This window comes from Periplaneta americana, chromosome 5, assembly GCF_040183065.1.
Source record: "Periplaneta americana isolate PAMFEO1 chromosome 5, P.americana_PAMFEO1_priV1, whole genome shotgun sequence".
NCBI classification, from domain to species: Eukaryota; Metazoa; Arthropoda; class Insecta; order Blattodea; family Blattidae; genus Periplaneta; species Periplaneta americana.
This window is the reverse complement of record NC_091121.1, coordinates 61,082,741-61,097,997: the sequence shown is the minus strand read 5'-3', so window position 1 is coordinate 61,097,997 and position 15,257 is coordinate 61,082,741. Positions and strand designations below refer to the sequence as shown.

At 34.4% G+C, this 15,257-nt stretch overlaps 1 protein-coding gene across 2 annotated transcripts in view; it reads left to right on the top strand.

Moving 5' to 3' along the window:
• LOC138699710 (DNA ligase 4-like) overlaps positions 1–14,381 on the top strand; it is a 64,658-nt gene extending 50,277 nt beyond the window's left edge. For both annotated transcript variants that reach the window (XM_069825794.1, XM_069825795.1), the window contains 4 exons: positions 1,217–1,488; positions 1,638–1,757; positions 9,252–9,376; positions 13,742–14,381. In XM_069825794.1, the coding sequence (XP_069681895.1) occupies positions 1,217–1,488; positions 1,638–1,757; positions 9,252–9,376; positions 13,742–13,877 (653 nt within the window). In that variant the 3' untranslated portion in view covers positions 13,878–14,381. The remainder of the gene's footprint in view (positions 1–1,216; positions 1,489–1,637; positions 1,758–9,251; positions 9,377–13,741) is intronic.
• The last annotated feature ends 876 nt before the right edge of the window (positions 14,382–15,257 follow it).

Below are 15,257 nucleotides of genomic sequence, written 5' to 3'. Positions count from 1 at the left end.
ATTCTGTAGGTGAATTCATGACATTCAACAATGCTTCATGAAATTGATACTAAAACTATATTGTAGACTGTGACTGTGAATTAGAAAGGTATGTTTGTATATGTAAATGACAGAAAAATATTTCGGTCATTGCAATTTATTCATAATAGAAAACAAAAACCACCATTTCTCTTACTCTGTGGTTTCATATTTCTGATCATGATGTTTTCCAAGTGATCAGAAAACAAGGAATTAACTGGGAGAAATTTTAGTTTCTCTTGCAATTTTTACACCATGTAAAACCTGATTTCAGAAGCAGGAAATGTGAAATGTTGGTAGCAGACATGCATGTGTTACATTTGGAACTCTGGAATTAAGTATGAGTGTGCTAGTACATTTGATGCATCATTTCACGTGCTTGTTTGACCACACTTTTACGATTTTTCCATTGTAATATATTTTATTGCACACAGGAACACTGCTTTAAAATAATAGGCAAAGCTCAAAGCTTAAAAATAGAAGCAAACTGCTGCTCCATGATGCTTCTTAACTAAGGCAGTGTATATTTCTGCCTCTTTGTTACTTTTTATCCAGATTATAGCAGTGCACTTTCACAAAACTGTACCTTCCTGACTCTAAATTGTGGTTGATCATTATCCTACTATGGTGTTCTAATCACCATTTTTCAATTAACTTGTGCATGAAAATAATAAATAGTAGTGGTAAGAAACTCTAGTTTGGTAGGCAAGTGTAAGACCTGTGTTTATTTATCTCTATTGAGTGTTTAGATTCTACTTTCATAAGTAATTTTTTTGTTGATGTTATATATTTCATATATTATATTAAAACTTGATGTGAAATATTATCTTTTAAAATATGAAATAGTTTATTGCAGTTAACCATGTCGTTGTAACCTAAATTTTCTGTATGTGTTGTAATATTTAAATATTGAATTGCATATATTTTTTTCAAGAAGGTATTTGACTAAAAATAGTAATCACAGCAAGATCTTTCCGAAATGTTTGTTCTCTCCATAACTCCGAATAATAAAAATTACGCTATTTGTCAACATATATATTTTGTGTAGCAAGAAATGAAAAGTCTGTTGCCTCACTAGATGCTTCGGTTTGTTTTTTTTTCCTTTGTTGTTGATGGGATATTTAGGCCTACTCTTTAACTTTTCAAGTAACAGTCTTTGTAAATGCAATATTGAGTTAATAATTTTATATTTTTGTAGGTTGTAATACATTCTGTGCACTTGCTGGAGAGATGACATTACGTGTACGTACTGTTGCAAAATTCGGTCAGTGCAATGTGGTCCATATCAGCTGGTTGCTGCGTTGCTTGAATGCTGGGTTATTACTGCCATGGTCACCTGCCGACCTCTTGTATGCAACAGAAACTGTGAAGCAGGAACTTTCCACCAAGTATGACAAATTTGGCGACAGTTATACTGAACCCTTAACAGAAGACACAGTGAAATTCGTACTTGAAGAAGTCGAGAGAACAGTAAGAATCGTTTATATATATGTATATATATATATATATATATATATATATATATATATTTAGGCTGAATAATACAAAATTTTTTAATCTGCATAAAAATGATGTGAATTGATTTCTTTGTGATTCCAATTAACTTTTTAACTTTTTAGGGCAGCAGTGTTAATTTAACTGAAGAAATGGTAGCAGATTTTGAAATAGAACTGTTCTCTGGACCATCACCCTTTGCCATGTTTCGTTTGTGTCGGGTATATTTTGACAAATACATGAAGGTAAGTGTATCTTACTCTTCTTCTTATGAAAACAAATATAAACATTGATATGACACTAGTGTATGGTCTTCTAGTAAAATAAATCACGAGGGTGGTTTTTTTTAACCTTCGATCATGCCGGTAAATGGCCAATCAAGTGGTAGGAGGCAGGAATGCTTGGGGAGCGACTGCGCATCTTCCCCACTATAACCTCTGCCACTTCCAACGTCATTACGCCATTTTGAGCTGAGTACAGCCAAGTAAACATGGTTGTTATGATTACTCTCCCACCAAGTGCAAATTGCGTAGCATAATTTGATTTCTTCAAGCAGAAGGGAATAGTGCAGTGGAAATTCATCGAAGAATGAGCCGAGTATATGGTGCAAACTTTATGAGTTGTGAATGGTTTAGGAAATTTAAAGATGACGAGACCGATATTCAAGGACGCAAGTCTGTTGCAACAGAAGACATTGTTCTATAAGTTGACCAAGTGGTTCGAGAAAAACGGAGTTTTATCAAAAGTGAGTTGTGTGTGGAATTTCCTGAAGTTTCAAGATCATCTGTTTACACGATCATAACAGAACACCTACACTACAAAAAAACTGTGTGCTCAATGGGTTTCAAAGATGTTGTCTGATGACCACAAAGGTTGCCGAATGGCATCAGCACTGACGTTCCTCACCCATTATGAGGCTGAAGGTGAAGATTTTTTTAAATCAATTGTGACTGGAGATGAGACCTGGATTCAATATGTCACCCCCGAAACAAAACAACAGTCACAACAATGGAGTCACTCAAACTAGCCAAACAAACCGAAAAAGTTCAAACAAATCATTGTCGTACTAATTGTGGTTGCTGTACTTACTTAAACGGCTCTTAGAGAATCTGGAGGTTCATTGCCCAATGCCAGTCTGCCATTGGTCCCTATCCTGAGCAAGATTAATCCAGTCTCTAGCATCATATTAATATTATCCTCCCAACTAACACTCTATATGCATTTCTGGATTCATCCATATGTGCTACATGCCCTGCCCATTATCAAAATGTGATCTATTTGGTTGTGTCAATCCATATGGAGAAGTCCAAGTATATTTACGTGATAACGATGTCCAGTTCAGCTAGATATTAAATACTTACGTTCTTATTTCTCTACATCTTTATGTAATTCTGTCTCCCACCCATAGGAAATTGAAACAGAGGTTGAGGTCTTAAAAATGAGTTTGTACCCGTGGTAAAAATTTATATGCGAATTGTTACATCAGTTTGTTATATGAGCTAGATATGACACAATTTAATGTGGATTATTGTTGGAAAATCATGAGACGAAAGACTACTTTAAAGGCAAACACAAATGAAGGGTACAGAGAAAAAACGAACAGAGTCACAGTTTTCTTAAGGGTGATGTCATCATCTAATTCAGTATATTACTGCAAATTTTATTGCTGTTCCTAATTAAAAAGTAGGAAAGGATGATTGTATGCGTAGTGATAATTCTCCTTTGCCAGTTTTGATAAGAAAAACACATACATTTTGCAATAATATACTAAATTAAATGATGTCGTCAACCTTATGAGAATTGTGACTCTGTTCGTTTTTTCTCTATACCCTTCAAATACGATGTTGATATAAAAATTAATATTCCTTTTGTTTTACATGTGAAAATGTTGTTCTAAACCCTATTCCTAACGAATCTCTACTTGATTACTTTAAAAATATATGGTTTCACAAAAACATCTCTCTTACATTAAAGACTTCCAACAACAACACAACAGATATTATTACTTATGATGAACTCATTGAAGTATATAAACGTTTAAAAAATGGGAAAGCCCCAGGCGAAGATAATTTAAATTTCGAGTTTTTTAAATACGCTGGAGAAGAATTTACCTATAGATTTTTATATTTCTTAAACAATATATGGGCAGGATCACAACCCCCAGAAAGTTGGCAAAAAGCCATTGTAGTACCTATTTATAAGAAAGGAAACAAAAAATTATGTGAAAATTACAGGGGTATAAGTCTTCTCAATTCTGGATATAAGATCTATACAGCCATAATCAAAAATAAACTATCACATCTTTACGAAGACAAAATCACTGAAGAACAGAATGGATTCCGAAAATGAAGATCATGTTGTGACAGCTATTTCACCATGAAGATTTTAATTGAAAAGCACAGAGAATTTAATATTCCAAGCCACTTAGCTTTTATTGATTTCATAAAAGCTTTCGATAGAGTTGATAGAAATAAACTTTTAGAGATCTTACGCTATGATAATGTGCCAAACCAAATCATTCTCTCCATTTATAATTTATATCAACAAAATTAAATTGCCATAAGAACTGAACGCAGAACTACTAGCTAGACTTCCATCAACCAAGGTGTTAGACAAGGGTGCGGTCTTTCCCCTCTGTTGTTTATTATATATATGAACCATATTTTATACATTTGGAGACAAAGTCATCATGCTGGAATTCAAATTAATCGAAACACAGTTCTCGATACACTAATGTTTGCTGACGATCAGGTTATTATCGCTCAAACAGAGGAAGCTTTACAAAGAGCCATTTATAATTTGCAAATAATCGCCTCAGATTTCAATATGGAAATCTCAAAAGAGAAAACGAAAGTCATGGCATTTTCGGGAGAGAACCCAATCCCAAGTAAGATCATGATAAATAATACTTTAATTGAGCGTGTTAATTCATTTAATTATTTAGGTTATAACCTCTCTTACACAGTAGCGGCTGGTGGCCAAAATAATGAGTGTGCTACAATCGCTATATCGGCCTACTGTATACACTTATATGTATTTATCTTAATTTGAGACTCGCCTAGTGACGAAATATGAAGTCCATACGACGTTTCTTCCTACTGCAGAACTTGTCAATTACCCTAGTGTTAAACCCTCCATCTTGGACATCGTACTCTTTTCTATAGACAGTATTGCAAGAGCAGTGAGGTGATCCTGAGACACAATGTTCCTTAAAAACCGTTTTTATGCGTTTCAAGCAAGAAAAACATATTTCTGGCTCAGTAGTGGTCATTATGTTGTAACCAAAAATATTTAACAACTTCGTTACTTCACAGAATGGATCCTGTAAATTGTTGGAGACTATGTATTGTAGCAATTGAACAGCCTCTACATTTCGGAAGTCGGGTCTTCCCTACATAACTCCAAGTTGTGTATTTAACACTCTTTTGTTCAGTACAGTATAGGCACCGTGCATGGGTCTCAAAATCGTACTGGTGGCGCCGCGCAATGTCTCAATTCCTAATTAACTACAGGCTCGCAGTCATTCACTAGTCATGTGTGATATAGAAATTACATGCGGCTTTCTGCCGACAAAATGTTGTAATATTAGTAAGAATGGGTTCATTGATTCACAGTGTTCTGCCCAAGGGCAGGTCTTTCACTGCAAACCCAGCAATCTCCAGTATTTAATTATTTTATAGACTCAGTGGAAAGTTCAGTACTGCTAGAGGAGTGTAAAAATGTAATTACAAAGTTCCTGAAATATCAGTGAAGTTGTTTGGCATTTAAATCAGATTTCAGACCATTGAATGAGGGTGAACAGTCATATTACGAAAACATTGATATACTTATATTTGATGTCATGACTTGTGTAATATTTGCGTGTATAATGTCTCTATAAATTACGTATTTTAATGTGATTTAATTCTAAAAGTAGCCTTAATTACACGTCCTGAATAATGGCCGACTGCAAATTCTTTAAAACACAACACATAATGAACAATATCATCAACATACTACCTCTGATGAGGTTCTGGCTGATATGTATATCTGTTATCAGGCTGTACATCTCACTTGACGATGTGTCAGGGGAAGAACAATTGTTTGTATGCATAAGAGTCTGACTAGTGTAATTTGTAGCTAGACGGCGATATATGCAATGGAAGGGAAAAGGAACTGGCCACTCTTACTCCATGACATCTGGCCTAATTGCCTCATAAGTGGCGCCTTGTTGGTATCACTTATGAGGTTCAATCTTCTCTTTGGACAGATGAATAAACAACAAGATCAACATGCGGAAGCAGTTCAATTGATAGTTTGTGTAAAATGTTATACTGTATATTTTAATTCGCTGAATGCACCTTTCAACATGAATTCGAACACTGGCAATGCTGTAAGTAGTTTCGACTTCTTCAGCTGTTAATTTACCATCGTGCAGATACGGTGGAGTAACAACAATGATCCCTTTATGGGAGAGGTTTGTTATTATTCCGTGAAAACTTGACTTCATCACCACCTTCTAATAAAGTAAATAATCCGCAATCAGTTGTTATGAATGTGTCACTCGATCTGCCTCGGTAGCATTTAGATTTGAAGGCCACCATCTGATCAACATTGGGTGCCTGTTCCGCTCCTGAACAATTAATTGTCACTCTACATTTTTCAATATTGCATGCATTGTTTCCTGAATACTTTCTCTGCTAGGCCAAAACCCAAAATTACAGTAACCATTGTGGATGTCAACAACATTAAAGTGGCGGTAAAAATACATTATAATTATAATTGTACAATTAACTCCGAAGATCACCCTCATAGCAGAATATGACAACCCAGTTTTCATTTTAATTGGAAAATATGAGTAGACGATTTTCTTTACTAATCTTACTCTTAGACAGAATTTTTCGAAAGCTTTCGATGTGAAATTCACTAATAAAAATGGCAAAAATGATATGTATGGTCTAAATCTTGGGGCGTTTCGACTATCTATGGTAGCTATTTTTGGGGTAAATGATAGAATTGAAAATATTTCTTATGATTCTACGGGTATGATTGTGTTTCAATTGGCAGAAATTTTAACAATATATTCGAAGCCACAAATGTCACTCCCATTACGTCTGGTAGTTGTCTTATATTTTATTGTAGAATAATTTCGGAAACCTTGCATTTCATTAAACATATCATCTGTTCCTGAACGCTTGTCATAATATTTCTTATGTGACTTCAGTTCAGCATGTAATGGAATAGACACTTGAGTAGACCATTCACAGAATTCAATTGTGAAAGAAAAAACAAAATCACTAAGAATGATTTCATTTACTTTTGCCTGTATGGCTACTTCATTTTTCGAAATAACACTTGTTGAGCATTCGCTTTCCATAAAACTTAAATTTTCACCTTTTCTTCTTCTTTGTGCGTCTCTTTCGTACCTTTCCGGAGCTCGTTGAGATGAAGCAGTCTTTTTCTTGTAATCTTTTATAAAAATACTGGGAACGGTATGCTAGTTTTGGGGGTGTTCTGATCTCGTTCCCAAAAAAATGAATACTGCAAATTCTTGCTGCGGGTGTTGGTTTCCAAAGTTAACCATCAGCACTTGAAATCAAGAATTAAATATCGATATGAATACATTTAAAAATAAGTATATTATCATTTATTGTTGATAATATTATACATAATATATATGTAAAGAACTCAGTAATTATGTACTTTTTAAAATTTAAATGATAAATTCCTGTCGTTGTTAACTTAATGGTTATTTATAAACATAATACTATATACATTCTTTTTTTTATATCAGGCCTAGTATATGCTAATACTATGATTACAAGCATTGTAGCCTTATTTACTTTCGTCTGCGTACTACTTGGATCCACAATTAGCGTCATTGCGCTTCAGTTTTCTGTTTTGGGAATGAATATAAACAATATAAACAATATCGGTTGGTTCCTATAAGCATTACTACGCTCAAGAACACAGGAATTTGCATTACTTTTCCGTTTTTTAGGATCATCCATATTTGTAATCATTTAACCTGAGATGTTAAATATATTCATACGCTTCAAGCACAAGTCTATCGCTGCTGTCCCGCAGTTAGTAACAACAGTCGCCACCAGAGGAGCTTGCACGGTGTCTATAGCTGTTGACAGCAACTTGAAGTTTGCGTTCAGGAAAATAATGCGAAAGATTGTCAAAAAATTTGCTGTTTAACAATTTTGTTTGCGTGTAGGTAGTTTAAAGACTGAAAACGATAAGTAGTTTCCGGAATTATACGATCACATACTTCCTTGGCTTGGTGGCTGATTCAGGAGGAACCTAAAAAAAAAAAGATAGATGGCAGCAGCAGTCGGACACTTGAATTACCAAATACATTGTACATAGTTCCGAGTTCTTCCACAAACAAGCATTCTTTCGTTACGCTTTACTTTTGCAATCTCCAAGCTGTGTTGTGCTGAAGCTGACTACAGCACTTCCCCTCGTAAAAATAGCCAATCAGAGCAGTGATTTCAGCTTCGCACATGCGCATTAATTGTGTACATTCTCATGTAGAGTTTTGAGTAGCACATTGTACCTGCTGAGGCACCAAAGAGCGAAGAGCGAAGACTAGACACTCTATAACGCGTCATGAACATAACCACGGGAAATTGTCAAATGACAGATCAAATACTATGGTATTATAAATACATTATTTGAGCAAAAATTATCATTGTGCTGTAGCACTGTAGCACATAAGGACGAGCCGCCCCTGCTCTTACATCACTGATGAAGATATGTCAAACAAAATATCTAAATTTATAAAAATCACTGGCGTAATTAACACCGTCTTCAAATCATCCCATGTTCAGAAACATACAAGGCTAAAGGTATATAAAACACTAGCTCGACCGGTCCTCACTTACGGTAGGGAGGCATGGACAATCAGAAAAGCTGATGAGCAAAGGCTGATGACAGCTGAAATGAGGTTCATGCGACAAACAGCGGGATGCTCTTTGCTGGAACACCATAAAAATGTGGACATATTGCAGGAACTAAAAATGGATCCTATAGTTAATTTTGTTCAACAATATCGACTTCATTGGAAAAAACATGTCGAAAGGATGGATCGCACTAGATGGTCTAAACAGATTCTTACTTATGTACCAAGAGGAAAGAGGAAATTGGGAAGACCACGCAAGCGCTGGCATGAGACCGTAACAGATCCTGTAGGGTCTAATACGTGAGGGATATGATATTTTGGATTAAATGTGGGAGGAGGGGAAGAAGAAAGAACTAGCTTTGCGTAGATTTCATTGTAAGCTTATTACTAACTTTCTTTTCTATATATCAGGACATATGGGAAATTCCTCGCCTAAGGAAGTGGAGTAATATAGTTACCAATGAACTCTTTCTGTCGTTTACAGCAGAAGGGGGGCATTATCCTTGTGGCCAGAGGTTCCATTAGATTCACAATAAATAATCTCTAACTGCATTGAAATGATCTTCTGCAAGTAGATTTCCGTGACAAACGTTCTTTTAATGATTCAGAACTCTGTTTTCATTATCTTTGCTTTCAAATTAAGAAAGAAAGATGTTTATTGTGAATTACGGAATTGTTATGGGCTTTTGAATAACTCTGTATTTTTTTTTAAATAATAAGTGAATGCAAACATTTATTTTTAACGAAAGACATGCCCATTCTTTTTGTAGGAATAAGATTGTAAACATTTTCTGTAGAAATTTACTAGACTGCTGCACTGCTGTTAATAATTTGTCTCTTTCATTTAAAGCTAAATGACCCTTCATCAGAAGCAAGTACATGTTTGGACATTGAGGAGCTCGACTTTAGTTTCTGTGGAGGCCAGACTTCAACTCAAATAGATGAATTAACCACTCATGTGGTAATGCATTCTTCGTGAGTATAATTTTGATTTAATTACAGCAATAACTTCCATAAATGAACAATTTTAAATTATGGAAACCAAAAGAAATATGTATTTCTTTAAAAATATCTGTAACAACAGTATGAAACATGTATCTGTGAAGAATCGTGACCTGCTTTCTTCTTCTCCATATCATTTTAGGATGACGAATTTTTAAATTTGTAACTTAGGTACCATACAAATTCAATGACTGTAGTAGAATCACGAAACATTGCAATACAACATTTGAAAGGATAAGTGGAAATAGAGCAGTATCTTTGGAGGATCGTGGTGGAATAGTATTTTTTCGTCATGGTTTTTCTCAGCATAGTTTTTTTTTTGTTTCATATACCAGGTGTCTCACTCGAAGGTAGCCCCGATAACATTAATTTCCTGTTACAAATATTTCAAGGATTTCAACCTTCAGAAACATGTCATATCATGTTCAGTTGTGTATTAACGCTCAAAGAGGACATTTTCAGCACCTACTGTGACAATCTCATGATATTTTTGTACTTTTTTGTACTTTTATTTTCTTTAAACTAACAGGGCTACCTTTCAGTGGGACATGCTGTGTAATAATAATTAAATGCACCAAAATCCATATTACATTACATTATTCTTAAAATGTCTGTGTAATGATACAAGTACTGAGATATCATTATGTACCTTTAATAAATATCAACATTTGCTTAATTATCCTTTATACCAGTAGCGGCCGGTGATTGAAATCCTCGGTGAGGCCAGATGCAACTAGTTTAAGTGCCTCCGATAGGAAATGTTTATTTATGATATTAATTATTATTGTTATTATATTATTAATATCATTATTACTGTATTATTATTTCACTCACCAAATAAGCTGTTATGCTGTGAGTTTCAGTGATTGTTTCAGTTTTATGAAGCAACCCACATTATATGTTGAAAATCCCCTTTATTTCTTTTCTTTTTATTATTTTCCCTTGTCAGCAACGAACAAGGCCAACAGAGAAGTTTATTTTACACCACATTACCACTTAACCATTTATGTTGCCCATACCAGGATGCAATAGAAACTCGCGTTTTAAGATTATCTATCAGAAAAATTGTCAGCGATGTCGTAGGTATCTCAGTAATCTCTCTCTTTGTTTAAAACTTCCTTTCTTTCAATATTATTTCTTCTCGAAAAAGGACACTCTAACAATAAATTAACTACACTAGCATTATTTCTCGCATTTGTTTCTGTTTATATTTTCTCAAAATACATCACATTGGCCCAGATTCACTACTGTACTAGGAAGTACATAGTACAACACCCTAGCTAAAGTCATAAACTAAGACATAAGGAGAGGGAATAGTATGGGTCTCTGCCTGCCAAAGAGCTGGAATTTATGTTATTTATGGCCTATTTAGGAAGACAAGTCACCATTGTTATTCCCACCCCACACTACCCTTGAGGCCGGCCCATGGATGGAGGAGTGAAACCTGACCAGGCCACGAGGCCAGACGAATTGTGCCTCAGCTACAACGTTTTAAGCGCAAGCTTAAATCCTGCGAAAATACAGGAAATTCAGAAGCCAGACCCAGCACGAGCGATCCTGGCCTCAGGAACAAATTTTACTGCAAAACAGGTCTATATAAATCACAAGCCAGACCCAGCACGAGCGATTCTGGCCTCAGGAGCAAATTTTACTGCAAAACAGGTCTATAGACATCACAAAGTTTTCAAATACTTCTACAGCGATATATGCTTCATTCAAATAACTACATACATACATTATATAAAAACACAAAATTTGATTTCAGTTAAGCCAAGTGACTGAGGCCCAGCCTCACTTGCCTCAGTCAATCAGCCGCCACTGCTTTATACTGTGAAACCTGATTTATCTGGCTCAGATGAGCTCAGGACAGTCCGGATGATCAGAAATCCTTATAATCCACAAATCTCATTAATGATATAAATAAGACAATTTACATACATGTTATTACACTTCATAATACAACATTATTTAGTTCAATGCAGTACAAAACTTGTGGTCTACATCTATGTGCATTGAACTGTAACAGTTACATACCATACCTACAGAAAGAAGTTTGTGAGTTTCTTTTGCTTCAGCTTAGCGTGATGTTTGCGTGCTATGCTACAATGATTGCATATTGTATGTCATGAAACGTATGTATTTGCATGCTGACATGTCTTTTTCATAGACAAGCATAATGAAAGAGTTAATCACTTTTAAATAATGAGACTGAGTAAACTGGAAATCCAGATTAATGGGATCTGGATAAACAGGATCCCACTGTCTCTCCATATATTTTAAAAACGAAATATAGGGTTTTTCGAAAGTAAGAGCTCATTTTAACTGTTCATATTTTCTACACCATCTTTAAACATTCTGACAGTGGCTTATTGCACAACAAATGCTTATTTCTGATTTTTCTGGTGGTCATGTTATCAGTAGGCACATTCCTGTAGCTTGGCCTGCAAGATCACCAGATATTAACCCAGTAGCTTATTGGTTGTGGATCTGATGGAAAGAATGTTCCCGAGCAAACCTAGGATATAATTGATGAGTTGAACTCCATAGCACATGTGTGGCAGATATTCCAGAACACAAACTCAGAGCTGCTATATACAGAATTGAAGAGAGGCTGTTACTTGTACAATAACAAAATGGTGGACACATACAACATCTTGATGATCTATTGGGTGGTGGTGCAAATATGTCATTTGTTGTGCAATAAGGTAGTATCAAAATTGTTAATATTATGTAGAAAATATGAGCAATCAAAATTTCTCTTTCGCATAGCCCTATATATTTGTTTAAAGATTTTTCGATAATCTGAAATGTTAAGGAGTAATAATAATAATAATAATAATAATAATAATAATAATAATAATAACAACTTACTTACTTACTTACAAATGGCTTTTAAGGAACCCGAACCCGAAGGTTCAGTGCCACCCTCACATGTGCCATCGGTCCCTATCCTGAGCAAGATTAATACAGTCTCTATCATCACTCCCCACCTCCCTCAAATCCATTTTAATATTATCCTCCCATCTACGTCTCGGCCTCCCCAAAGGTCTTTTTCCCTCCGGTCTCCCAACTAACACTATATGCATTTCTGGATTCGCCCATACGTGCTACATGCCCTGCCCATCTCAAATGTCTGGATTTAATGTTCCTAATTATGTTAGGTGAAGAATACAATGCGTGCAGTTCTGTGTTGTGTAACTTTCTCCATTCTCCTGTAACTTCATCCCGCTTAGCCCCAGATATTTTCCTAAGAACCTTATTCTCAAACACCTTTAACCTATGTTCCTCTCTCAGAGTGAGAGTCCAAGTTTCACAACCATACAGAAGAACCGGTAATATAACTGTTTTATAAATTCTAACTTTCAGATTTTTCGACAGCAAACTGGATGATAAGAGCTTCTCAACCGAATAATAACATGCATTTCCCATATTTATTCTGCGTTTAATTTCCTCCTGAGTGTCATTTATATTTGTTACTGTTGCTCCAAGATATTTTAATTTTTCCACCTCTTCGAAGGATAAATCTCCAATTTTTATATTTCCATTTCGTACAATATTCTGATCACGAGACATAATCATATACTTTGTCTTTTCGGGATTTACTTCCAAACTGATCGCTTTACTTGCTTCAAGTAAAATTTCCGTGTTTTCCCTAATCGTTTGTGTATTTTCTCCTAACATATTCACGTCATCTGCATAGACAAGAAGCTGAATAATAATAATAACAATAATAATAATAACAATAATAATAATAATAATAATAATAATAATAAAAATAATAATAATGTGGGACTGTCACATATACACAATACAATTTTGAAGCTACATTCAGATCCATTATTGAAGTACCGTATTTAATATGATCTGGATGATAAGTATTGATTTTTTATTGAACATCATAAAATTTTTAAATCAAGGGCGTGACAAAATAAAAATAAAAAATATTGATTTTCATGACATTGTAATTAATAAAATTAAGCCATTTAAAACATAGGTATAAGACATTTATGAATGAATCTGTTTTGTTGCAGAATAAGAACATATTCATATCTTGTACATTTACGTTCATGTAAACCTAATTTTTTATTAGCCCTAAGATAATAATGTTGTTGGCAGTGAAGTACATTTAGGATATTATAACACACTTTCAAAATTCATTGTCTAATCATATTTCGTTTTCAAAAGAGACGAAATTTGAACTTTTCATTGCTGACTGCCAGTGGAAACAGTGGAAACAGATCCAAACTATTACTCTTCTGAATAATCCATCATTGGTTTCTCCCTCTTTTAGAACCATATTTTATATGATTGTTGCTTGAAAATGTGTTTATGTTACAGGTGTCAAGACAGGCTGAATAAGATCAAAGATGTAAACAGGAATAGAATACGAAAATTTCGTATCGTGAGTGAACAATGGGTTCAGGAGACTGTCAAATGCAAGAAGAGGCAAGATGAACGAGACTATTCATTGTAGTGCAGTGTTCTGCAACGTTCTGCTACTATTGGCACAACAAAATTAATCTGTTAATCTTCCTGGAACACCAACAAATTTTTTTATCGTTTTATTATAATCAATTGTAATTTACGTAAAAAGAGCATTCAAGAGTTTTGTGCCATTATTTTATTGTTGTTGCTTATATGCCTTTTTACATATTTTTATTGAATTATTATTTATTTATAAGTGTGATAGAATTAGCATGTAATTGATTATTAATGTTTCCGTTAAGATTTAAAAATGTTCTCGCATGTTTATCAAATCCATTTCTTAATACTTATCTATAGTAATTAAATAACTGTAATGCAGCTACTTTATTATTCTAGTAATTCTATCAATCCACATGTGATGTGGATGATCACTTTCTATATTTAACTTTTAATAAGTATTAAGTTAATTGTTAAAGATGATTGTTACAAAACATACAAGTTATTTTACTGTATTTTCGATTAATATGATATAATATATTTATTGCCAAAACAACTTCACATTTTAGTCATGATGGACCTTCACATTCCTTTTTTTGGGCCCATCATCACAATATTAATTTTCTCCTCTCTACATACCAGTTCATTGTTTTTCCCTTTATTTTTCCTTCACATAGTGGTACAAATCAATAATAAATACAATGGTGAAAAGTGGAATATAATAGCATGCTATAAGGCTCCAAACGAAATCAACTTATTTACATCGAGTAAGCTACAAGAAAAGATTTCCTCAATATCGTTAGAAAGGAAGGTCGTGTTAGCAGGGGATTTAAATCTACCCGCAGCGAACTGGAATGATCAGGTAGAGACAAACACCCTTTCACAAACTTTTGTTAATTACCTAGTATGAGAACAAGGATTTACACAAGTCACAAATAAACCTACAAGGAACAATAACCTTATAGATGTCTTCTTGATACGATCCTGGGACAATTTTCATTCTTCACAAGTATTACCCGGAATCAGTGATTATAACAGTGTTCAATTCGAGCTAAACTGGCATCAGACAAATGTCCGAATAGATATCACTAGAAAAATATGGCAGTATAACAAAGCAGACATAAACGGTTTGCAAGGTTAACTTACAGATCAATATAACAAATTCTTAGACGAGGGCAAAAACATGGGTCAAGTATGGGAAAATTTTAACTAATATTAACTGAGGCCATCTCCAAATATGTGCCATACAAAATAGTTAAAAGTAATTCAGACCTGGAATATTATACAAAATATGTCAGACAACTTAAGAAAAAGGCTTGGCGAGCGTACAACAAAAGAAATGTGAGCTCCAAAAATTACCAGAAATTCAAGGACCTTACGAAATAATTAGAAAGGGAAAAGAAAAGGACAGAAGAGAACTACCTGCAAAATT